The sequence below is a fragment of the Caretta caretta genome, chromosome 7 (genome assembly GCF_965140235.1).
Source record: "Caretta caretta isolate rCarCar2 chromosome 7, rCarCar1.hap1, whole genome shotgun sequence".
Classification (NCBI taxonomy): Eukaryota; Metazoa; Chordata; order Testudines; family Cheloniidae; genus Caretta; species Caretta caretta.
This window is the reverse complement of record NC_134212.1, coordinates 115,366,246-115,382,906: the sequence shown is the minus strand read 5'-3', so window position 1 is coordinate 115,382,906 and position 16,661 is coordinate 115,366,246. Positions and strand designations below refer to the sequence as shown.

At 39.7% G+C, this 16,661-nt stretch overlaps 1 protein-coding gene across 45 annotated transcripts in view; it reads left to right on the top strand.

The window, feature by feature from the left end:
* The first annotated feature begins 704 nt into the window (after positions 1 to 704).
* TCF7L2 (transcription factor 7 like 2) overlaps positions 705 to 16,661 on the top strand; it is a 206,590-nt gene continuing 190,633 nt past the window's right edge. For 11 of the 45 annotated variants that reach the window (XM_048857908.2, XM_048857897.2, XM_048857900.2 and 8 more), the window contains exons 1-3: positions 709 to 1,516; positions 1,791 to 1,857; positions 2,100 to 2,224. In XM_048857908.2, coding sequence (XP_048713865.1) covers positions 1,328 to 1,516; positions 1,791 to 1,857; positions 2,100 to 2,224 — 381 coding nt within the window. In that variant the 5' untranslated portion in view covers positions 709 to 1,327. Of the gene's footprint in view, positions 1,517 to 1,790; positions 1,858 to 2,099; positions 2,225 to 16,661 lie in introns of all 45 variants that reach the window. The other 34 variants (XR_012669427.1, XR_012669428.1, XM_048857906.2 and 31 more) reach the window with 7 other exon arrangements.

The window sequence follows — 16,661 nt, the reverse complement described above, 5'->3', positions numbered from 1 at the left end:
AACGCTGGGTAAGAAAAAGGGTTTATCACATTATCATTTTAGTTTCTTACCTACAACGATTGGCAATAAAAAAAATCTTAACTGTTTAAAAGAGCAAACCAAAAACAAACAAAAAAAAAACAAAAACAAAAGAAAAAGAAAAACCAAAACAAAACCACAAAGCAAAAATCCTAACCACGCACAATAAAAATAATGCCACAGAAAACCTTTGAGAAATGGCACTTTCCCCCATGCATACATATGTATATATTTAATAGTCTCTGCTCTCTAAAAGTTACTGCTTTGCAAACAGCAGACATAAGGGCAGGCGTCTTTTCCTCTCTTCCTAACTCCTATATCTATTTATCTTTTTTCCTTCTTGTGCAAATGCACTTCTGAAGTACGGTGCAATTTTCTCTTCTTCCCCCCCCTTGCATGTTTTTTTTTCCTCTGGGTCATTCCCTTGCATTCCCTCCTCCCCGTCCATTGTCTCTCTTAAATCCATTCCCTTTTCCTCCCCCTAACACTCACTAAACTCTCTCTGGCTGTTGCCAAAAAGGATCATTGTTAGTTTCTTCACCCCTCTCTCTCTCTCTCTCTCTCTCTCTCTCTCTCTTTCTTTCTTCCTTCTCTCTCTCTCTCCCCTCGCTCATTCCCCAAACCTATTTATTTATGCACACGTCACCGGGGGAGCCCCCGCCCCCTCCTGCATCTCATTAAGTGCCTAGTGTGTTTCTCTCTCCCTGTCAATAATCCCGGATCCCAGACTTCTCCGTTCCTCCGGATTTCGATCCCCCTTTTTCTATCTGTCAATCAGCGCCGCCTTTGAACTGAAAAGCTCTCAGTCTAACTTCAACTCACTCAAACCCGAGCGGCACGGGCTCCCTATGTCTGCGGCGTCTCCCCCCCTCTCCAGCTGACTTCTCCTTTGGTTTGTTTGTATTTTTTTTAAAACAATAACCCCCCCCCAGTCTAATTTTTGTTTAATTATTATTATTATTCTCACGTTGGGTGTGAGGGGTTTGTGCGCCCTTGGCACGTTGATCAGCTCCCTGGAAGGAAGGAAGAAAGAGAGAGAGAGAGGGGGGGAAAAAATCCAGAAGAAGGAGAAGAAGAAACCCAAAGTCACTGGTGCAGAGAGGAAAGGAAAGACATTTCCCTCCCCTCCTCCTCCTCCTTCTTTTTCCCCTCCCCAGGAGGAAAGAGAGAAGAAGAAGAAGAAGAAGAAGAAAACAACCCCTTCACCTTGGACTTTTTTTCCCCCCCCGGTGCAAAACTTTTTCCTTTCTTCCCCCCCCCCCTTTCCCTTTTTGCAAAATTGCTGCCGGTGGGGTGAGCCGGCAGGAAAATGCCGCAGCTGAACGGCGGTGGAGGAGACGACTTGGGGGCCAACGATGAGCTGATCTCTTTCAAAGACGAAGGGGAGCAGGAGGAGAAGATCTCCGACAACTCCTCGGCAGAGCGGGATTTAGCGGATGTCAAGTCCTCCCTAGTCAATGAATCGGAAACGAATCAAAACAGCTCCTCAGACTCGGAGGTAAGGAGGGGAACCCAAAATCACCCCCCCCCGGCCTTGGCTTAGGGGGCAGGCGGAGGTGGGGGGCTTTGCTTTGCAACTGTGTTATGGGGCTAATCCTAAAACAAAACTTGCGGGGGTGGGGGGGGAGTGTTGCGATGTCGCTACAATGTTTGGCTTTAAGTTTCCTCCATTGCACAAACTTGTAACTCTGTTTCTCTCTCTCTCCCCCCCCCATCCACCTTTTTGTGTGTGTGTCCCCATCTTTCCCCCCCCCCCCCCCCCACGCTCCCAGGCGGAGAGGCGGCCTCCGCCTAGGTCCGAAACTTTCAGAGATAAATCGAGGGAAAGTTTAGAAGAAGGTGAGTACCTCGCCCCCCCCACCCCGCCCCCCAAGCGAGGAGCCCCCCAGCTCCGCGGGGCGACCTGGCGAAGCAAGCCCAGGGCGGCCCCAGCTGCGCGCTGCTGTGCTGGTCGCCCAACTTTGCCTGGCGGGGCGGAGGCGGGGGGGGGGGCAGAGACACTTTCTAAACAAAGTTTCCCCCCCCCTCTTTTTATCCCCCCTTTTCACCCCCCTCTCTCTCTTTCTGCCCCGCCATGTTAGCTGCGAAAAGGCAAGATGGAGGGTTGTTTAAGGGCCCACCATACCCTGGTTATCCTTTTATAATGATCCCCGACCTGACCAGCCCGTACCTCCCCAATGGATCGCTCTCTCCAACTGCAAGAACAGTAAGTGGCGCATATACCTCTCTCTCTCTGTTTATTAAACCATCGTTCACTGCTAGCATTGTACATTTCCTTCCTCTTTCCCCCCCCACCCCCATCGCGAAGCCCCCGATGCCTCCTGCATGTCCTCCCCGCCCCCCTCCCGCCAGTCAGAAACTTTCCAAACTTTTATGGCTTTTGCAGAATGGGATTTGTTTACACTTCGCCATATTTTTTTCTTTTTGCTTTTTTTAAAAAAAACTTTCAGATTCGCGTGGAGGTCTTTTCACCTCTCGATTCTTCCTTCCTCAAAATAAAATAAAATGAAAATAAATCCCAGGCTGTGTTTTGGTTTCTTTTCTCATCAGCTGAATCTCAAATCTGATTTCTACAAAACTCTTTATTTTCCATGGTGAATGATCTGTTTTCTTCTGCCCTCTTCAGTGGCGTCTTGGTCTCTTCCCCCTCCTTTTTTTAACCTCCCCCTTAACCCTTTCCTTGCTGCAAAAGCTCCCTCAAATACTGATGTACTGTATTAGCAGTCACCAAGTTATATAGTTTCTCTCTTATCCTGTTTTGTAAAGACTAGAAACTTTAAAAAAAAATCCATTGCAAGTTGTGTCTGGCCTTTTCACTTTGGTTCAGCAATTTCTCTCTCTTTGTGTTTATGGCAAGTTCTTTTACACTTTTTTTTTGCGGGGGGGGGGGTGTTATTGACATTTAATTGCAAACTCACATGCTTGAGTCTTTTAAACTGAACAAACCTTGATCAGGGAGATGAATCCATCTCTTGAACACTCACAGAAAAAGCCCATCCTTACCCGGAGCTAGACACACAGCCCTTATTTTGCAATGGGAGAAAGACCTGAAGGAGTTCTTTCTTTATTTGTGTGTGGCTAAGCTGAGTCCTGAAAGGAGTTAGAGCAGAGCACAGACCGGGACTGATACAATAAACAGAAACTGCCTTTAAAAAAAAAATGAATAAATTAAACAACCCCCCACTTGGAAGTGCATTCTAAAAATAATAACCTTCCTGAAAATATATGTGAGTGTGTGGATAAAGGGTTAGATTTTCTGGGTAAAAGTGTGTGTGTGTATATGGAGGAGAAGGAGGGAAGTAATTGTAGTTCACAAAGTGGTGGTCTATTAAACTTTGGGGTTTGATGGCGGTAGGTTTGTCTCTTGCTGCTCTCTCTCCTTTGATGGCTTGTAGTATCATTAACTGCTGTATACCCCTTTGTAACACACATCAAGACTAATTTTTTTTTAAAAGGAGAGTTTTTTAATTATGAATGGTAACCCTATGGGGAGTACAAAATGCTAAGAAGTGTTTGTTTACACTTGCCAGGTTGTCATTTTGCATTCTTTAGGTGCTTTTAAATCTGCAGGGTCCCCCACCATCACCATGTATCTGTTTACACATTTTTTGTAACGTGAGAGAGCAATTTGAAATAACAGATCTACTGTTCAGTAGATGTTGAATCTGTGCTAATGGATTAAGTCTTGGACGATTCCAGTTTATCAGATCTACAAGTGTTTCAAAGCGTTAAAATATTAAACGTCAGGTCAGGCTTGTTTTCACTCAGTAAAGTGGCACTAGCAACCTAGATTAGTAAATATAGAGGAATAGAAATATGAAAAAAATATTTTCCTAGTTTTGCAGGTATTTAAGGATGTGATAGTGTTTTAGTTATTTTATTATGGTTATTATCTTGTAAGGCTGCTTTTCAAGCGCCATGATTTCTAAGACAGTGGAAGAGGGTGACTGCAGTTTGTAATTTTAATGATTGGGGTTTGTAATTTTAATGACTGGGGAGGGGAAAAGCATGGGCAGAATGCATTATATTTTGCTTCAAATATGGTTATGTATGTGTTTTGTGTGTGCATGGCTTTTTTTTTTTTTTTTTTTTAAATCAAATTTAGTTCAAGATCTCAGAGTATTCCCCCCAAATTACTTTGTTCCAAATAGTTTTCTATTGTAGTTTTTTAAAAACTTAAAATGCATTTCAGTATTCCAAGAATAGTTAGCTTAATTGAGGTCTCACATTTGGTTTTTCTCTTCTGATCTTTTTCCAAAAATATTTTTGTGACAACAGACATTTATTTGCCACCTTTTGCCACCATTATTACATTTATTTGCCACCTTCTTTTTTCTCATTAGAACCTAAAGATATGGATCATTTAGTAGTTCCCTTTAAAGGATATATTCCTCCCCTTCTCCCTACATTTAAAAAAGGCCTTCATAAGAATGTTCTGTTTGTATGAATTAAAGATATTGTAGAAAAGATTACATGTTATTTTATTGTTGACATAGCAGGTGGCCTTGTAGTGTGTTATCAGATGGATTCTAAAAGGGATATTTCCATTCTCAATAGGCAATTTTATTATTTGCACATCAGGAACCACAAACCTTTTCATACCTTAACCTTTTTTCTTTCACATTCTGTATGTCTCCGTGTTTGCTTACCACTTAATTATGGGCTGAAAAAATTAAAGTTGTTCATTTAGGCCTGAAAGCAGAATAATTTAAAGATTAGGAAGGATAGATGTTGTCTGACATACTGTATGTTCTAGGTGTATTCTTGACATCTACTAAACCAGCTTTGAATCCCAAACCTGCTAGATTTTAGTTTTAAATGCAAGTTGGAAATGTATAGAAAATTCTGCATAGTTATTATTTAATATATAAAAAAATACATATTGTGTAGACTTCTAATACCCTAGCCTTTAAATTTTCAGAGAGTATAAGGTAAAAAGGTGTAGTTGTGGAACATATTTTTTTTTCTTTTTTGTTGCTGCTGCTGCTGTGGTTTGTTTGTTAACTTTGGTTTAGCAGAATTTTTGTTAATTGTAAATGTATCTGCAGCTGTCTGTTGTTCAAAAGCAAACTCCTAGGAACACTGATTTCTTCTTTTCTGTTTTAAGAACGTAAAGAATTATGAAGTATCATTAAATCTGCTTATGATGAATAATACATTATCTCAAGAATAATGCTTTAATTGTTGAAGACTCCATAAAGCTTGAGAGTAATAATTTTATTTTAAAATGACAAAGATTTGTCTGTATAATGTTAATTTTGTCTTTGATAGAGTAATGTGGATGGCTTTTAAGAATACAGATACGCATTAAGGAGAGATCTAGTCAAATAGGAATGAAGTAATGTATCTGAGAATCTCTGTCTCATATATTTGAAGAGGGACTGTGGTAGATGGCTATTAGGAATAATAAAAGAAATTGTTTTCATTTCAAAGTTTAAAAACAGAGAAGTTGTATTTAATTTGAATCCTGCATCTAGTGTTTTAGTTAATGTTTTCAACCAGCAAATAGAAATATTTTGTGAAGAATATTTACCAGCAGATTTTTCATATTTTTATCAGTGCTGTTGTATCTTCCTTTGCCCTAAATTGTTTGCTTTCCAAGTGAGAGATTTGTTACTAGATTGCACATAAGGCAGCATCTTGTGTTCATTTGTGAATTTTGAATGCTTGGCACAGCAAAATATGAGAGCAGCACATTCACTAAGGTTTTACGTTCAGTAAAGGAAACTTTTTAAAAAAAATAACAAAGGAAAACATCCATTTTTCAAGTCTATCTGCTGAATCAAACATAATCCTTTTTAATACAAAAGAGGTAGACACTGAAGTGTGAAGGGTTAATGGTGGTCCTTTTTCCCCTCCTTGAATTGTTTTGACAACACTTTTCAAAGTGTGACATTCCAAGCCCCCTGCAATACAATGTAATATTACTGTAATTACACAGGTCATTACATTTTAAATAGAGAACAATAAAATGCTTATTGGTACTGAAAAAGAACAGGTGTTCTTGCTCTTCTTTTGGTATTTATGCAAATTGTTTTTCATCTCCTTCAGAAATATTTATGGCTAGGCATGTTAAGATTTCAGTTTCGATATGACAGTATTAATTCTGTACTAATCTTAATGGTTGCAGTTTAATGTCTGCAATATGGATTATGGTATTAACATCCACCAACTAGTTTAATAATGTAGATATAACTTAATATGTCAGCACTTTAGTGCTCTATGATACTTAGCATTCAGTGATGTGCATTATTCACTCTCTCTTTTTTCAATGGACATGTTTTTAATAAAGTTTCTGGAATTGTGTAGGAACATGCTGTTATATAAGAATTGATGGTCCTGTGGTATAAATTGGTTGGAACGTACAATATGAAACTTCTGAATGCTTAAGTAGATAGATTGCTAATTCTACAGCAGAGTGAATTATTGGTGGAGGTATACAATGGTAAATAGTTTGGATTCTGTTAATTTTTTTTCCATAAAGAATCTGAATGTCCCTGATATGATTTCATTTTAGGGAAAATTCAGCATTGGTTGGTCAGCCAGCTTCTCTCTGAAGGGGCTATGAAAAATAGTTATAGCAAAGTTTCATGTTCCTGGGAGCTTGCAAAACAATATAATGCAGTACTGTTACTTGAGTGTACTGGATAATTGCAGTACTGCACTTCATTAAAAATAATATTTGCTTTAGAAATTGAACCTTTTAATAGGTGCACCGGTGGCTGATCTGTACTTGAAAAATTACAGTAGATGCCTTTCCAGGTTTTGAATGTATTCATACATTACTGGTGTTGGATTTTTTTTTCTATTCTTTTCTCTCTGTTTTTTATTTTGCTTTTTGTTTTCTGCAAACACAAAAATATGTCGGTTAGTCAGTTAAACAATATGGTGCAGCTTTCACTGAAGATTGTAAACCAGAGTTCAGGTGAAAAAGTGTTTTACATTTGTCAGATTTTCATGACTGGGTTTCAAAATCAGATTAAAAATGCCTTGTAGAGAAAGGACAGCTGCAGATTTTTTGGGTGGATGTGAGTTTCTATGCCATGACTAAAACTCTGAGGACCTTTTCCCAGCTGTCTTGGAGTTATGTGGAAGTTGGATTATTGGCAGTTAAGCATGAGACAACCTGGATTTAGCAAATGCTCTCCTACACAGGAAGTAGATGACATTATAGTGGGGGGAAGGGAGGAGATTCTTCTGCAGACAGAAGCAGGCAAGAAATAATATGGTTCTTCCCCCCCATCTCCTCGCCCCTCTCAACTTCAAAACAAGTGTTTGCTTGTGTATGTACACATTTTTTTCCCCATGGTTTGTACATGAATAGGATATTATCACCCCTTCACTGTAACTGTTGTGAGAACTTTTGTTTCGTGGTGTTGTTTGTAGGGTTAGAGAGAAGTTTAGAGGTGTGTGTGTGTGTGTGTTTGTTTTTCTTCAGGTACTAATTACTGTAAATATGCAAGTAAGCCTTAAACTTGGGTTCATAATTGGGCACGTTTGTGAAGGAAATGGTTAATTTTACAACCAAAGGCAAACTTGCACCTCGACAGGTCTGCTGAAAGAAATGTGCCACAGTCATTTGCTGGCAAGCAGCACAGGGTCATAAATCCACAGGGTTTATTTACAGCCTATAACACTTATGAATGTTAAGATATTTGACGCCACGCTGGCCTTATAATATCCAAGGTCCACAGACACTGGCAGTGGGTCAAATTTCTTTCACTAATTATAAGCAATGAGAGATTGGGGGGTGGGGGTGGAAATCATGAAAACCCCAAAAAGCTAAGAATATTGCACTCCTCCTCCTAACTGCAGGTTTGTGTTTTTGCTGTTTACGTAGGATATAGTTAAGTTTATAATTAACACTTGTAGTGCAGAAAAATTCAAGAGCAATTCTAAACAACGCAGACAGCCAAATTAAAAGTTACTACAGCTTGCATCCTTTATGAACACACTGACAGTATTGTGTAGTGTATCTAGATACCAACCCAACAAAATATTTCCCAGAATACTTAAAGAAACTTGATACCTGGAACTGCCCTTTAATTTATTGATGTACCAACAAGCTGGAAAAAGAAAAATCGCATGCCAGGATTAATGCACAAGTTAAATGCATCTTGGAAATGTGTATTATTAGCCTGTTTTTTTTAAAGATGTTTGGATAGGACTTCAGTAAAAAGCTACATTCTGTGAAAACACACACACAGTACAGCAGTTAACATTGTCAGCTTCGAAACAATAGTTGGATGAAAAAGGTTTTATGTGCTTCCAGAAGGAAAAATCTGAGTTTGCAGGGAGGAAAGTGTCGGGGGGGGGGGGGGGGGAAAGAGGAGACTGGAAGTAGTGTTTGGGATAAGAAAACTATATCTGAGGAAGTGTAGAGAATCCAGAGACCAGGGGAGGGTTATTAGATGACTAAGAAAGAATGCTAAAGTGCAGAGAGAAATATTACAGACTTGAAAAAACATATTTGGGTGAATGACTGAAGGGGAAGTTGGGGAGCTAGGGACTGATTCTTAAGTGTCAAGAAAGTCTTGGGGGACAGGGAAAAACATTTTCTTCACTCAGTAAAGCTTGTTGTTCACAGCTCACTCTTGATTAAACATGCTTTCCTGGAGTGGGCAGTTAAAATTTAAGTGCTTCTCTCTTGCCTGTGTGCTGTGTGTGTTTTAAACTAGACAACATGATTAATAAACTGTGCTTAGGTATTAATCTAATTTTAATTTCTCTAGCAGTTTCTTGATTTCAGCATCACCATAGATTACTGTCACATCCAGATAGCAGGGGACAAGCTGGGAGAGTGGGGGAGAAAAAGACTGAGAAATTGACTCTTGTTCTCCATATGGGTTTCTTCTACAAATCATGTAAATCCTGACTCTTATTAAAAAAAAAAAGGGGGGAGGCTGTCATTGTACTTTCCACAAATAAATGTACAGGTAGTTTAGTTGAAGGCTTTATGCATTTTCCTAGTCAATGGAATGCTGTAACTTATTAGCCTCTGGGGATAAATATGGATCCCTTAACACCACATTACAAAGATGGTCTGGTAGTACCTTTTTAACAGGTTATCAACAGTGATGTTTTTTCATTTCGCAGGATACTTCACCCCTCCCTCCTCATCTAATTCCATGCTGGCAATTTAATCCATTCTAGTTTATTCTTTTGTTTTAGGCAGGCTAAAGCCTTGACCCTTATTCTTCTTGGGGTCATACACGGGCAGCCGGTTGGGCCAGTGCTGAATGAGTTAAGTTGCTAGCTAAAGTTTGGCTTCATGAAAGTAAATTTGAGGCCTGGTAGGCATTAGCAGGGCACAGCACATTTACAGAGCTTAATTAGTACGAACTGTAATTGTTCATGGGCTGCCAGAAGGAGTAATGTTCAGGAAAAGTGGAGTCGTTCTTTTGCAGTCTTCGGTTTTAAAACGATAAATCACTTGCATATTTGTGCAGTGATTCAAATGGAGCTGAGACCTCTCCATCTCAACATGTGGTAAATTGTAAAGTCAATGAATTGCAGATGTAGGGTACAGCCAGATTCGCAAAGAAAATGCAGAATGAATGGGCAAGAGTAACGCTGTAAATACTGACTGAGAGGATAACTGGGTTTCGGCTTGCTGTGCCAATTATGATGCACTAAAAACATCAGTAATTTTGTTCTAATCAATTTAAAGTTTCCTTAAACCAAATACAGGGGTACTGCGTGGCTTCACTTGAGGTGTTTTAGAAATACTGAATAACAATGGGATTCACACATGACAGCCAGATAAATTTCAATTAATTCATTATGAGTAGTCTTAGAGTTGTTCGTAAATGAACTGGTAATGATTGGACACTTTAAAATGACGCTAAGCCACTTTTTAATGAGAAATGTAGTGGTAGAGAATGTCTTTGCATTCTAGTTTGGAGTATGCTGGGAAAGCTGTAGTGAGTTCTGCATTTCTTATCCACCCAGAAGCCCCATCAACTTCAGTGGGACTTCCTGGCTTAAGGAGCAATGTGGCATGAAACCCATAATCTGTACAGTACAGTTCATCTTGAACAGCTTTCTGTTACAAAAAACACTTATCTCTCTTGCAGTTATTAATGGAAGACTGTCCCTCTGCCTGATTCAGAGACCACTGAGATCAGTGGAAAGTCTCCCATTGATTTCAACAGGCTTTGGATCATGCCCTGTATGTCCTGACCTGACTTGAAAGTTTTGCGAAAAGCGGGAGAAGGATTTTTTTTTTTTCCAAATGAATGACCCTTCCTATAGTGTCTGGTCATTGATTTTTAATATTTTAGATTCCTACAGGTATAAAACAACTATTGGGGTGTGATTCTGCAATCATGGTACATCGAGACCCATGATCCTCTCACCCCATGGAAGGCTCCCAGTGATTGCAGGGCCTGCTTTGAGGCCACCTTGCCAGTCAATACTGCCTTTCCGGTGTGAGTAGGTGGATTTGTATGGAAGTTGTAAAAGTTAATGATTGTTCTCTGACTCACAAGCTGCTGGTTTTAGTTTGAGGGAAAAAAAATTAATGACAGTAAATGATGGAAATTATAGGAGACAAGTAGGCCTTGGTGAGAGGAAAAATAGATTTGCGTTGTTAAAATGTTTTTGCTTCTTGGTGAAGGAAGTGCAAGGTCAAGAGAAGATCTGTGGATAGTTTCTCTTTGTTGTCAGATGCTTAGGGTGCTGAATTCTTTCATGCATATGGTCAGACATTTAAATCAAATTCTTAGATGCCTGTCCATGTGGATGTTAAAGATCCCATGGCATTTTTTTTTAAATGGGTATGAGATAATCCTTGTGTCCTGGCTAACAGTTTCCTCTACTCAGTAAAACAGATGATTTTAATACCCAAGGCTCTGTGGGAAGTACTGTTGAGTGCATAATGGCTGCCATGTTTGACTACACAGTGTCTTACCAGTGTCTAACTTACTGCTTTGTAAAGCTCTCTAGAGTGCCTAGGGTGTGAAAGGTGCTATAAAAAACAAAATCCTGGTCTGTCTTTCAGTTCCACTGTGGTGCTGCAGTTGAACTCCCAAAAATAGAGGGCTCCTTAGAAAAATACCAAATTGAAAATACTGCAGAGTACAACGTTTTGGCATGTGTGAGTTTGAATTTTAGAAACAAACGGTAGAAACAAAACGCCTCCAACTTTTAAGAGATTCTTCACAGCCACAAAAGAAAGGGTCCAGCACCCATGTGAGTCGACAGCTCCCCCAGTTTATATCAGATCAGTTGTTCTAGGATATGGCCATGTCTATACTAGGGACAAGTAACTAAATCTGTTTTAAAAGCCTGTCTAGTTGAACTGGTGCAAATCCCTAATTAAGTTGTTATTGAACTAGTTTAACTCTTGCTTAAATTGGTTTAGCTTGGGTCAATAACTTATATAGATAAGCAAGGGTTAAATTGGCTTAAGAGCATCTACATTACAGGCTTGCTTTGGCTGAATTAGACCAATTTAAAATTGATGTAGTTAAACCAGTGCCACGTTACAGGTATAGATAGGGCAGTGGTTTTCAAACATTTTGTATTGGTGTCCCCTTTCACGCAGCAAGCCTCTGAGTGTGATTCCCCCCTTATACATTATAACCCGGCGGGGGTATAATTAATGGGGGGTCAGGGCTGTCAGACCCACAGAGCTGACAGCTCGGGACCCACATGGAACCACCTTGTGACCACAACCCCCAGTTTGAGAATGCATGGGATAGGGTTTATGTGCAGCATTACATATAGATAGCTGCATTGGTGAGCTTCCAGACTCAACAAAGGACTATTGAAAGGTTGTGGGTGGTTTGTATGTTTAAATATTTACTTGGATAAAGAATCCCATGAGAAGATTTAACCTTGAACGAATATATCAGAAGAATAAGTTGGTAGCCAGACTGGCTACCTTTTTGTTTGCCTTGAGAAGTAGAGGAGAGATTATTTTCTCCATATGTGTCTGCCTAGAGGTATGAATTATTGTTCCATGTCTGGATGCCAAGTTGTTGTGTGTGGTTTTTGTTTTAAACTGAGGATTTTAGTTTACTTCTCCCCTTCGCCCAAGCCCTCCCTATATTTCCCCCCAAAATAGAGCTAAGAGATTTTTGTATCTATACAAGAAACAGGGGTGTTAGACAGAGAAGTCATGTTTTTTATGGGAGTTAGCCAAGCACATAACTTCTGTAGTAGCCAAAAATATAACTATATAAAGAAAAATACATTGCCCCCTAAAGGATGTTTATCTGCATAAGGACAATATATCTTCATAATCCATAGGCATCCCATATTTGATGGTCTAATTTATTTATTCATTTTTTGGGGGTACTGTATCTTTTGCCTTGACATTAACTGTTGCTTACTCGTGGCAGTTAAGTGTATTTTGTGTTTAACTTCAACTCATTTTTAAAAAATGTGAATGTCTATGAAAACTAGACCAAAAGTGGAATTGGATGAATGAAAATGGAATTTGGAATCATTACAGCTTTGTTAATATGTTCGTAATGTGATTATCTGCCTGGTTACATGTGCATGTCTGCGTTTATGTATGTAATATATATTATTCTAGAATGTATACTTTGTTATCAGGTGTCTATCCAATTTTAATTGACAATATGAGATTCCTGTGGTTACCCTGCGCACAGATTGCTTTGGGGCTCTACAGGGTTTGTGGGAAGAAAAGATTCGACAAGTTTCCATTAAGCTCTGAATCGGGCAGTTGGAAAAGAGGAGAATGAAATGAGCTGAAAAGAGGAACAACTTGTTAATGTTGCATTCTGTGCTTGGAACGAGAAACCTCTTTTAGACAAGAGTGGTTCTCAGGCCAAGAATTTCAAACTCGCAGAGAAACCTGTCCAGAACACAAAAGTTGTTTGAACGGGGTGCAGAATTGTCACAGTAATTAGAGCAATCTCCATTTACTGAGTGGCAGCTTTTATAAAGGACAGGGGATAAAGGGGTCAAATTCATCTTTCTCTCTGTGATTCACTTTTGATGAACTGCTTCTGTGTATGTGAAGGAGTGTGTGCGTGTGTGGCCACATTTTCGACTACTCATCATTAAATTGTCCTTGTTTTATATGAACCCAAGAGTTGTTTTTTTCCTCTAGTGACAATTCCAGGCATTATGCTTTATCTTGCATTGGTATTCTAATTGGACTGATATACCATACTAGGGTGATACTGACTGAAATTTGCCTCTGCTTTGCTTTAGGAACAAACATATTTCTTCATCAATATGCATCATTTTAGACCCAATGCTGCAATTTCTGACTTTTGCAAACAGTCCCATTAGCTTTAATAGGACTGCTTGCTTGTAGGAGCAAGGACTGTTTGCATGAATGATGCTAGTGGTGGGGTTAGTCCCTTAAAGTTTTTCATCTAGTCAGTCTGGAGTTTTGCTATTGATCTCATTGGGAGAAGGTCTATAGGCTGCATGAGGTTGGGTCTTGGGAACAAGTCATATAATTTGTTACAGATTGTTTTTTAATCGTTGTTTGTATTACTGTAGTACCGAGGCCTCAGTCCGGGCTCCATTGTGTCAGGCACTGTACAGACACATGTGGAGAATGGATAGCTTATTCAGCAATGTGAATGTTAGTAATAGGAAGAAAAGATTAAAAGTCAGTGGAAGTTAAGTTAGGCCTGCACCTAAGAATTAATTGACCTAGCAATGGTTGCTTAGGGCTGTGAAAAATTTCACACCCTGTGCGACGTAGTTGCAACTGTAAATGCGTCTAGAATTCTTCCGCCGATGGAATTCTTCCATCGACCTATCTACTGCCTCTCAGAGAGGTGGCTTAATTACATGTATGGGGGGAAAACCCTTCTGTTGATGTAGGACGTGTCTATGCGCTACGGCTGTAGCTGCTGTACTGTTGGCATACCCTAACTCGCTTAGTGACTTTTGAAAATTCTGCCCTAAATGCATAAGTGATGCAGATGTATCCCCCGTTCGCATTATATCTGTTGTGACTGCTTTAGCTTGAGCTTCCACAGAGCCTTTTAAAAAATCATGTAGGGATCTGCCATTGTAGTTCGTAATCTCTCTAGGCCAGAGATCTTTTTCTAATTATGTATGTGATACTGCTTTTGGGCGCTGTGTAACTCAAATAACCCAATCTTGCCCCCTTCTTCCATCATTGTCCCCAAATGCATAGGTGAACCTATATAGAAAAAAACCTTTGTCCTCTCTCTTGCTCTGTAACCCTGTTCCCCCAACTTTAAATCCCACTTCCAGGAGAGGGGGAGTGGAGGCTAGCCAGGCTGGGTGGGAATGGAGTGGGCACACACTTTCCCTCCCCCTCCCAGCTCTTCAGAGATTCCCAGGAAGAGATAATACAGCCTTTTCCATGGTGCATTTTTTTTTGGGAGCTGCGGGAGATTTGGGGGCATCCCCAAGGAAGTTGGGGAACAAAGGGTCCAATCTTGCCTCTCTTACTTTAATGGGATTTCTCATGTGAGATAAAGTCAGTGGAATTATTCACATGAATAAAGGTTGGGCTGCTAAAGTATTTGATTACTACATTCCAGGACCTAGATCAGATCAGGGCCTAAGTACACCTTCAAGTAGAGGAGAGCAGAATACTGGTAATTAAATCCAGAATTTCTTGAAATAAGACACTTGTCACATTTATTTGGAAACCGGAAAATACGCCAATTTCCCCGAAAAGAAACTGACTAATATATATATTCAGGGGTTTTATTAGCAAAATCTGGCCATTTTCCATTGTAAATGGACCAGTTTTTAGGCAGACCTGGACCCATTTCTTAGCAAAATCAGATTTGTTATTTTGAGCAAAGGCAGCTTTTTTGCATCAAAAAGTTGTGAAAACTTGCTCATGTGCAACTTCTCAGTGCAAAACCAGCTGCTCCATCCCCTGGGAAAGGATCTTGCCTGGTTTTCTGAATGCAGTTCATCTCAAAGCAGATGGTTTTTTCCTTCACTTTTGTAGTGTTCTGCTTGTCTATGCCTTTGGTAATATGAATCTAGAGATTTTAACATTTCCAAAGTGAAGTACGCACAAGGGGAATTTCCTTTGGAATTCCATACAGGAAATAGGTGATCCTGGTAATCGTGTTCATTTGCTCACTCGTTGTCATGACAAGTAGTAGAATTTATACTTACTTATACAGAAGATGGATGATATAATTTAGTCTAAAACTTGTGCTACTCCATAAGCCAGTTTTGATGTGCCTGCCAGCCTGAAAGTCCTCAATATGCATGGGTCCAATTATCAAAAAATGGCATTTATTTGGATATACCTGTTGCAATTTACTGGCCTCTATTAATGCTGCTTTCCTGCACCCAATCCCTCGTATTTTATAATCTGATAATTTCTCTGTAATGGATGTCTTCTTCAATTGCATGTGTACTGTAGTAATTCTGCATCACTCAGGGTAACTTTATATCTTATATTTGGTTATTGAATAGCCTTCCCTTTGCTTTGGATTACTATGGTCATTTAAAACCTAGTAACAAATCACAATATGTGCATCTGCAATCAATGCCATGGCTCCAGTTAGATATGGAAGGAGAAAGCGGACGTCTTTTATTCATAAACTGCTTGAGATGTGGTCCTGTAGTTTGTGACGACAGCAAAAAGCTTTTATTTGATTTTTTTACGGTTCGTCATTCAGTTGCAAAGCACATGTTACGCATCCTGTAAAAGCAGCCATTGGTTGCAATTCAGATGGGGATTCAGTCCAGCAGAGCCCCTACTACATCAACTAGCGTGATCAGTGTTTTTTCGCAGTCTTGCTTTCCTGCCTGTTTTGGAGATTTTTTTTTTTTAATGTGTGGCAATAAGTAGTTTTAAGATAAATAAGATGCTTCTCTTCAGGGGAATTCATCTCTCATGTGTGGTCCCAATCCTGCAAAGACTCACAGATGTGTTTAACTTTACTCACCTGAATACCCAGTGGGATTGCTCACATGGGTAAGGTTAAGCACAAGTATAGATGTTAGCAGGATCACGGCCTAAGTATGTAATCGTGGGGGTAAATATGGAGGCTGCCTTTTTTTTCAGAGGAGTGAGGGGGAGGAAGGACCAAAGGTATACAAAAGAGATGCTGAGAACAAGGGGCAAATGTTTGTCATCTTGACTTCCTGCGGTCATGTTAAAGTACAGTCCTATCTGAAGAACAGCACTGTAAAAATGAAACCTTATTACATGACACGTCTGTTCTCTGTGCCATTCAGCATCTGCTAACTTGGGTCAGATTTTTAAAGGTTGCACAGAGTTGAAGACCAGAAAGGACCATCAAATCTAGTCTGACCTTCCTGTATGTCATAGGCCATTAAATTTCACCCAGATACTCCTATATTAAGCCAAAATATATTTGTTTGGACTAAAACATTTCAGTCCTCAGGAAATGAAACTACCACAGGCAGAGAGCAAGAGAGACCAATGCTTGAGTCCCCTGCAGTGGCCCTGATTTCAATGGGAATTAGGAGCCCAGGTGCTTTTGAAAATCCCACTAGGCGCTTGTCTCCATCTTCAGGTGCCTAAATACCTTGTAAAATCTATTTTTAGTGCTGCTTGCTCCAGTAACTCTCCAGAGCCAGCACTGATGAAGAGAGTGAATTGGATTCTGTTCCTTCTTTGTCAATTAGCTGAATGGTTTGTTAAATTTCAATTGCAGGGTGTGTCAGTTACACCTGTGCAA